We start from the raw sequence: 9,533 nt of genomic DNA, 5'->3' as shown, positions 1-9,533 counted from the left end.
AGGAGTGCGATCAGGGCACATCCCAATTCAGGCTAAAGCCCCGGAGGCTCCTGAAGAGCAAGGGAAAGCAGTTCAGGGGCTGATACCAGACTCCCAACTCCTTTCAGTCCCGTGCGCACCCGCAACCGTGCTGCTCCGATCACCAGCTTTGAGGAACCACTGCCAGGAGTGCACGCGCAAGGCAAAACAGAGGATAAGTTTGGGGATGAGAACGGCAGGTTTTGGAGGTTTTAAAGGCAAGCTCTGCCGGCCAATTTACAAGCAATGCAAACATTTACGCAGCTGTAGATACAGCCTTCGTGTTCCCGTTGATAGAAAACTTCCCTTGATTAAGTAACTCTCGCCGGCCCTGGGCATTTACAATCGCAGCATCCTATTGTTGAAGCCCTTAAAGCCACGCAGTTTCAAAAGACACTTCGATGTGACATTAATGGCGTTTAAGTGGAATTTAAGGCTCTCAAATTGATGCAACAGAGTTATCCAAAACCATTAACACGAAATCATTTCAAGCTTGAAGTCGACAGGACGAGCACCAGGTACGCAGCTGAGGGGCTGCGAGCAGCTGCCGAACCACAGCTCAATGCGCTCCACTTCCAGGGAGAGGAGAGTGAGAAAAGCGAGTCAAACAGACTGAAAATACTTCACCCACAAGACACCTTGTGGAAATTTTATTATATAGAGTGTAAAATGCAACTGTCAGTCAAATAAAAAGAACACTTGTTTTTGCTTTTTCTTTAACATCATGCTCAACATTATCCAATTGTTTCTTTATAGTTAGACATTTCAAGCATTATAAGGAAAAAAAATAAGGAAAGAACCCAAGAACAGTAACTTCAGTACATTTCAAAACGGAATGTCCCGCAGGTCAATTAAAAATGCAAGAAAAAAATAGCTTCAATTCCGTTTTTTTTCCTTTAAAAATACACTGTTATCTGTACAAGAAACACTACAGTAAACATTGGAAATCATATTATCCCTTTTATTAAATCAAAATTATTTAGCGCATACTGTGGTTAATACTAGATTCATTTATTTCTCTAGGTAATTTGACAAATATTAGATAAGAAAATATTTAAAAGAAATGAAAAAGCAAAAAACACCTTGGAATTAAAAAATAGTTACTACCTTCTTTTTTTTTTTATATGGTTTAATGTTCCACAGTGTTTGTTAAAGGTACTAATAGCAGATTCATTTTAATATTAAAAATAACAGTATTTATATTTCTCAGAGCATAGAGGAAGTTTTTTTGTTTTTTCTTTTTTAAACAAGCTTGGAGGTCTTAGATACATAAATGCAACCAGCAATGGAGACACGAAAAAATGTATTGCTAAAAAAATTAACACTTTTTTTTTATATTACCCCTTTAGAACTCTAGAAATTATACAAACCCTACAAAACGCCCTCCCCACCCATTACTTGCTTGACAGCAAAACAGTAACTGTCTCAATACAGAATTCACATAATTAATTACAATACATACCATAGCTCAGTTTTTTTTAAAAATGCAATAAAATCATAAAGACAGCCAAGATACAAGAAATTAGAAGTAAAACATTTAATGAATTTACATATTTAAGAATATTTAAATACTGTTTTTTAAAAATTTTCATTTTTTAGGATTTGTTACATAACACCTAAGACTTCCAAGCCACTCTTTCTGTTACAACAGAAAAGATTGAATATTCAAAGGAAAAAAAAAAAACACACAAAAAACCACATGTTGAAATGTCACAGCTCTGGGGTGCGTTTTGGTGCCTGTAATTCTCTGGCTTCTTTCCAAAAAGAATCCCGGAGGTTTTTTTTTTTTTTCTTTACAAATTTGGAAACAAAATTACCAGCATGTCCATAAGTTTAGTACATTACTAATTGTTCCTGATTCTTAGAAAAGTTCAGTATAGATTATCCTACAACTAGTGTTTCACAAACAAACAGAAAAGTCTTCATCAAAATGTTGCAAATCTAGAAACCTCTGTTACAAAAAGGTTTTCTTCCACAATGATTCCAAGAAAAAAAAAATTGCCACGAGGACATTGTTCTACTGCTCCTGCGGGGAGGGAATTACTCAATGGCAGCAAAGTTGCACCGATCTCTGGAAGTGGCCACCCACCGCACATCTCATCACTTCGTGCTCCTCCAAATTAGGATGGGCACCTCACAAGGATACCTCAACAATCAAATGCTTGGAGATGTGTGTTTTCCTCCCCACATTTTCCTCCCAGAAGTCCCCGCCCCACGTAAGACCTATGTCTCTCCAAAGGCCCAGACCGCTCAGCGCACTGGAGAGGATGCTCCTCCAGAGCAGCTGTTCCGTTACAATACATATTCCCCGGTCCTCTGGAAATACCCTGCTCCGCTAATAGTTTTCTCGCTCTAGAAGCTGGAGCTGTAGCGCTGATGAAAGAGCAGGGGACGGCCGGGCAGACCGAAGCCATCTAGCACGGGCATTATTTGTAGCTAGTAAGCCTTCCCACACGCCTGGGTGTATGCCATTAATTCAGATCTGGACTGTAAAAATTTGTACTCAATTTGCCTTCAGTTCTTTGCAATGTTAGCAAAGAAAAAAAAAAACCCACAAGCAGATAAAAATATATTTGTGCAAGCTTTTTTTTTTCCCCTCCAATCAACTTCATAATAACTTCTGTACTTTGCTAGGCTGTGTTAGGAATGGTGACTCAGCACCGGACATCTGTATCCCATTACCAACCCAATAAATAAGCCATTAAAAAAAAATCCCTATCACAATTTATTTAGATTTTTTTGCCAAAACCCCACAGACATCTCCCTTAGAAAATCTAGCATAGCATAAGCCTCTTATCAGCATGGCACTTCTGGTGGGATCCAGAAGAAATCCTGTTTTAGCCTGAGGCAGGTGTGATGAGTATGGGATTCATCATGTATATAATACAACTGGAGTTACTTTTTTCATGATTCCTCCCCCTTGGGTTGTTCAAATTTCACGCCAACTTTTCTGAAGCACGCGCGCACCTTTGTAAACGTGCTTAAGTCGGGCACAAAGCATGTGGACAGAAGTCCAAGTCTGCACATGGCTATCCAGGGTATGTGCCTTGTTGAAAGCTGGCCAGCATAAAGCCCACCCTAACAAACCGAAGACAGAGAACCCGGTCAGCTCGGTTTGGGAAGGATTCTCCCGTGCGGAGAAACACACTGGGTTGCAGTTAAAACCACAAAACGTGGATAAATTTGTGATCTCGGACACAAAGGTCACCCTCACTTTGCACAGCCCCGGACGGATCCTGGCCACACTGGAGCAACACAGAATGACCCTGACCCCTCGGGACAGAACGAGCAGCAGAGGAATTTGGAAGAATATAAATACGGACCTGGCTGTGGGCCTGAGCTTGCCCTAGTGTCTGCCCATAGTAGGCAGCCTGCTGTCTGTAATACTCTGCCCAGGCCATTGTGTAGTCCGGCTGGGAACTTGCCTGAGAAGCAGCAGTGGCGGCGTGACCTGGATGACGAGAAGAAAGAAAACAGATAGTTGAACACCAGAACAAGGGAGCAAACAGCTCTTTAAAAACCTCATCCTGTAAAGCTTAAATACAGAAAACCAGCCCCAAAACCAAACAGTTGCAAGCATCGGGAAACAGAGCAGCAGCTACGTTTGGACAGAACGGGACGCGTCTCAGGCAAACTGGCAGGCTATTAATCAGCACGGCACTTGGGAAAGGTAACGTATCGTTCTCACCGGTCAGGAAGACTCTGCTTTGAAAATCCCTTGATTGAACGTTTAATTGTGGAGCACCCCTCACAGCTCCCAAAGTACGGCTGGCATTCCTCTGGGTCCAGAGCTATCCTGCCCTTCAGGACGCGAGCCCCACCCAGGCTCAGGCCCTTTGCCCAAGTCCGATCCTGACACGCCGAGGCACAGGTATACACGTGCGAACGCATTTTCCATCTGCAGTCCAACTCCGAGGGGGACGAGAAAGGGAACAGCCCACTGTGGACTGCAGCTGACTGGTAATGCCTGGTCTTGAGATGTCACGGTTCAGAAGGAAACTTCAAGCGGGAGAACTACATGCACTGTCACCAGCAGCCAGGGACAAAACGGCAACACGTAGGAGAATGGGAACTAATACTGCACGGGGGTGGAGACCATACGTTATTGGATTAGAATCGACTCTTGTTATACACAGAGTTCACTCATCTCCAGTAACCCTGTTTCACTCACTCTGTTTTTTGTAATACTCCTCCCATGCCTTGCTGTAATCAGGCTGGCTGTTCTGCTGCTGGCTCTGTTGGCCTGTGCAAAGATGACAACAACAGGCATGTCAATAAGGAACAGACAGTCTCTAGCTAGCGATACATCTCCCCTGACTCTACTTTGAGTGCCCATTTCCCTGATTGCTCTGCGTATGCCTTTCACCTTGCTACAAATCTTAGCTTAGAAGAGACTGCATTAAATAAGGGCACCCAGTTTGTCCCCACTGGTACCCTCTCAGGGAGGAACACTAGTCCCCCACCTGCGGTGGCCAGCTGAACCTGGAATGCCTTTGCTAGAAAGCTGTTGGGGATGCACAACCAGCAAGAGAACTGGGAGTCCGGAGATTGTTTGCTACTGGTACCACAGGAGAAACGGAGGAGGACTGCAGTGGGGGGCCTGCCCCAGGGAATGAGACCGCTGGCTTCTCCTTACCAGTGCAAATCCACATTCAAAAGTGGGGGGGTGCAGAAAAAGTTAGCACAGCCCTGACAGGCAGCCTGGCTCATGTCAAATCACACTTAAATTAAAAGAGGTACCAAAGAACCAGCGTGAGATAAGGGTATGCCATTTGCATGTTCCCCGCAGTTGAATCAGAGGGACTAGACTTCTGGCCCTGTTCGCCAGGGGAAGGCATAAACAGCCAGTGATCGAACACCTGGTCTGGAGTCCGTGCTTCCATGCTGGGTTATCCCAGGCACCTTCCCCGGGTTGAGTGCGCCAGCTAGTAGCAGTACTTGGGATGCAACCACTAAACTGATCAAGAACAGCTCACCCCAATTTTGCCCAAGTGGGTTGAGGAGAGCCCCAAGCTGCATACCACGATCAGTCCAGCCAGTCCACAACGCCACCCACACCAAGCGCCTTGCATTCGGAAGTTACCCAAGAGACATTTGGAGGGACAACCAGCTGCTGTTGGATCAAGCTATTTCAGGCACCCCGAAGTACAAGGAAGGATTGCACGTATGTATGGCATGGGCCGGGATGCCTGCACAGGCTGGTCTTTCAAAACACCATGCTGCTGTGCAGATGCTCTGAACTGTTGCAAAACAAGCTGGTCCATCAACCACTTCACGCCACAGTGTCCCTGAAAATGCTGCGAACAGGGGCACCTGCTGCCCCCCTGGCCACTATAACAATTCAGTTTAGGCTCAGCACATCTAAATTTCCATGAGAGGAGAGTCCAGCCATCTGCGCACAGGCCCTGAAGTCGGTACTCTCCCTAGCAGACCATTATGGCTAAAGCAAAGCACCTGCAGAAGCGTGCAGGGGGCTGACTAACAGGCAGGAGAGGAAGCAAGTTAGTTAGGAATACAGGAGAAAAAGTCAGGCATAACGAAAGCACGAACGCTACACAAAAGCCACTGCATGCACTGGACTGGTGAATGGGAATGGGACACAGGCAAAAATAATAGGAGAGCGCTTTTTCTGGCCATCTAGCTGCCCCCTCTCTCCATGGACAACCCTGGGTGCTTTCCTGCATTGCAACGCAGGCTGAAGAGAGCTTTGAAGTGGCAGGGGTTGGGGGCAGGGTGAGCACAATAGACTGAAAGCGTGAAGTGGGTGGAGGGAACAGGGCAGCAGTGTCCTGTCCAGGGGCATAAAAAGCGGGTTAAAAGACTTGACCAAAGCTACAAGTCAGGACCTTTCTTTGCAGAGGTCAGGGTTGCCTTGACTGTCCACCTGCTAATGCCAACAAAGGACCTCCTTCAATGCCTTTTCTTCTAGGAGAATTACAGTCCACAGCAGGCTGAAAGGACACGCCGCTAAATGCATTTCACGGCAAAATGTTTTACCCGGCCAGTTCATTTGTTTAAGATGGGGGAAGTAATTAAAATCTAAATACATGTGTAGGGTTGGGGGGTCTGCTCCTCCTCCCACAAGGGGCGGGTGGGGGGAGCTGGTGAAAAGGGGACATTTGAGAATTTGTTCATCGGAGGTTTGCTCCGAAGAGTGATTCATCCGACGCCTTGACAATGCTAATGAGACCGTGCAAACCAGGCAGCAGCACTTGCCGTAGAACAGGCTGGGGAGGAAATGGTCAGAATGTGGTTTGAAATAAAACTTGAAGCGTGAAAACAAGAAGTTGTAGGAGATGGGTATTTACCTAGTTTCTTATAATAATCCTCCCATGCCTTGGTGAACTCCACCTGGCCTGACTGGGTACCATTGTGATCTGCAGCAGGAGAAGAAAGCAGTGAAGTCTGCTTAAAGCACAGCATTATCTTGTCTGTCCTCTCTCTTTACCAAGACTGCCTTCAGAGTGGGCCTGGCTACAAACAGGAACAGGGAGGATTCTAAGTGGATTCGGAACCGAACGGCCAACATTCCCACCAGGTTTAACACCACGACTCCAGACACCGGACCCAGAGCAAGGCTGGGGCGGGGAGGCACTGATCCCAGCTGGGGAGGGGCATGGGGGGGCAGTGGCATGGCTGCATGCTCCTGGGGTCTCAGGATGCACAGCAGAGGGCAGAATGCTTTTTCCATTTGTTGAGTTGGGGGTTGCCACTGATTACCTGGAAACAAGCCCCAGATTTAAAACATCAACGACTGTTGACAGCATATTCACCAAAAGTCCCTTTGCTTATACCATCCACTCATAGCCCAAATCTTCTTGACCTTTAGGATACTAAGATGACAGACCAGCTTTGCAAACTTTTGCTGGATGAAGGGTGAGGTATGTACATGGAAATGTTCACTCCCTCTCTCAAGCCTTTTAAGTAACTGCTCTTGGAGAGCAGGATTGGTGGCTATGCTTCTCCTCGTCTGGGAAGGTCTACCTTTGGCTCTTGCGAAGAGGGTCAAGTAGAGGGAGGGTTCTGGTTTTTCCAAGATTTGTATACGCACCTCAAGAAAAACAGCAGGGCGAGTTTGATCAAGTGTAATAGCGCATACACAAAACACCTCTCTCCACAAAGCTAAGCACAGCAGCCTCCTCATCCCTGGATGTGCGAGTGGAGCCACTAATTCTACACTTCCCAGCTGCATTTTCATTCTAGTCGCAACAGGTTTATAGAGCTATATTCTGTACCAACTGCTTTCTCTGAGCAGCAAAAAAGCATATTCTGGATACAATATTTGACCTTTCAGTCAAAAACTTCAGTTGAACACTCTAAACCCCAGGACAGCCTGCCCTCCTGGAGTGGAAACATACTGAAAAAATGGCAAGTAGCATTTTCCTGGTATTACAAAGACAATGTGAAAACACAAGCAATTTAGAAGTATGCTATTATGCTACCTTGTGAATAAGCCCATTTGAATGCTCAGGGCGTTTCACTACTTTAATGCTACTCACACTATTATCTACTACAACCGTTTATAGTACAGTGGAAAAAGCTATGTTTCTTAGACCAAGTTCTTTGGGGGCAGACACTGTCTTGGAAGCAACTGTAAAAAACTTGGTGCAACAGTTCCTCCCTCTCACAAAGAGAAATAGGTCACCAATTTATATCACTGTGCAGTACTCCAGGTAGGGTATATATCCGAAGTGACACACTAGAAAGATTGGTGGGAAACCGCATGTTCCCAAGCGGCGTACAGCTTTCAGACTGCTATTTCCAAGACATACTTAACATTTAAATACCTGCTTCTTCCAAAAAACCTGAAGTTTCAAAACGCCTAAGTTATTCAAGGATCCAATTAAAAAAATGTTTTCTTAACGCAAGAAATATGTACAACTCTGTCCCCAACCACCCCGACAGAGAGGAAAAACATTTTGCCAAGTTTCTTCCAAATCATTTTTTGCTTGAAGACAGAGGTACAGTTTCAAGTGGCAGGATTACTTGTTCCAGACACAAGAACATCTTTAGGAACTTCAAGGGAAACTGCCTCTTCGACATAGCGAGACTCTATCATGATAGAAACACTGACTTTTGGATTCCCGAGGACCTGGAGTCTCTGGTGCAGGGGTGTCCTGGTCTAACTCCTGTTATACATATCAGAGTGGCCAACAGCAGGATGACACTTCTGGAACCAACCAAATTAAGGCAGATTTGTTCTTTCATCTGGGTAAATACCATCCGCTAACTCCCTGTAGCATTCCCCATTCTGACTCACTTCATTCTCCTTAATAGGAGGATTTTAGCAAGGGTCTGAACAATAGAGAGTGACAGTCAGAACCGTCTGACTCAAAGCCAGCACCCCAAGAGCATGGGCAGTCTGGGAAGCATGAGGAGTTGTTGCAGATCTGCTTTCCTGCAACGCAGTGAGGGAACACACACTCAAATGTGTCTAAGCTCAGAGCCAAAGAAGAACCTGGACAAGTTTGTGAGATTCAGTTTCCAATCTGTGACCTTGATTTCCTGTTTAACCCTTAGGGAAGAGACAGAACTCCTGATGCTTAATACTTTGGGTGCCAGTCAGTTTTTATAACCTTTCAGTGGTTTACCTAGGGGATCCTCTTCTACTCTGCAGGTCTGGCCTGGCAAATGAGACAAATTCTACCTCTTCTCTTCCACCTCCCCAACACATCCCTTGCTCCCTTTCCTCCCAAACTTTGCCTGTTTGGAAAACAGGCAATGAGGACAGTTCATATCATGAGGGCAGGTGAGCAGCAAAAAGTACCAGAGTGTCTTGCTTTGGGCTGAGAGTGGTGTTGGCCAGTGCTCATCTGGGAAAGAGATGGGGGGACAGCCCAGAGAGCTGGGAGGTTTTGTTAGATGGGAGCAGGGAGGGAGGCCAAGCTATTACATAGAACACAGGCTGCAAGGAAGCCTTAAAACAAGCAGCTAACAGCAAAGAATGGGTTAAAGCCAGTTCCCAGCGTGCCTTCAGATGAAACAGCACATATCAAGAGCACTGACCCTTGGCCTCAGAGTACGGGTAAGCATGTCTTTAAGCCATGTAACTTCTGCTGTCTTCCACACAAGGCAGTCTGATAGGGCCACTTGGCCGCTGTGGGCACGTGGGGTGAGGATGGCAGAGGTGAACACTAACCTTGCGGAGATAGGAGCGCTAAGTACTTACTTGGAACTTGCTGTCCAGGCTGCTGCCACGTCTGGTAAGTGCTGCCCCAACCCTGCGCCATGAATGCCTGAGGACCACTGCAGATGACAATGCCATACATTGAAGCACACAACAGCAGGCTGGGTTTTTGTCTTAAGAAACTATGCATAAAACCAGCAACAGCATGAAAACTGAGTCGTCAGTGACTGCTGAAACTACAGAGTAATGCAAGAGCTACAGAAACTCTCAACCAATCCACAGCAGAAGGAATAATGAAGGCCTTGTATAAGGTCCTAGCAGTAAAGTTAGAAATAAGGGCATTGCCAAGCACTCAGGCTTGAGGCTAGCAACCTCTCTGTTGAGGATA

At 45.9% G+C, this 9,533-nt stretch overlaps 1 protein-coding gene across 17 annotated transcripts in view; it reads right to left on the bottom strand.

The window, feature by feature from the left end:
* Window positions 1–635: 635 nt before the first annotated feature.
* FUBP3 (far upstream element binding protein 3) overlaps window positions 636–9,533 on the bottom strand; it is a 48,617-nt gene continuing 39,719 nt past the window's right edge. For 8 of the 17 annotated variants that reach the window (XM_006024366.3, XM_006024369.3, XM_025204939.1 and 5 more), the window contains 5 exons: window positions 9,188–9,264; window positions 6,327–6,395; window positions 4,190–4,261; window positions 3,342–3,469; window positions 636–2,044 (listed from right to left, as the gene is read on the bottom strand). In XM_006024366.3, coding sequence (XP_006024428.1) covers window positions 2,036–2,044; window positions 3,342–3,469; window positions 4,190–4,261; window positions 6,327–6,395; window positions 9,188–9,264 — 355 coding nt within the window. In that variant the 3' untranslated portion in view covers window positions 636–2,035. The remainder of the gene's footprint in view (window positions 2,045–3,341; window positions 3,470–4,189; window positions 4,262–6,326; window positions 6,396–9,187; window positions 9,265–9,533) is intronic. The other 9 variants (XM_006024370.3, XM_006024372.3, XM_006024373.3 and 6 more) reach the window with 7 other exon arrangements.

Source organism: Alligator sinensis, unplaced genomic scaffold (assembly GCF_000455745.1).
Source record: "Alligator sinensis unplaced genomic scaffold, ASM45574v1 scaffold388_2, whole genome shotgun sequence".
In the NCBI taxonomy this organism is placed as follows: domain Eukaryota; kingdom Metazoa; phylum Chordata; order Crocodylia; family Alligatoridae; genus Alligator; species Alligator sinensis.
This window is presented reverse-complemented; position numbering and strand designations above follow the sequence as displayed.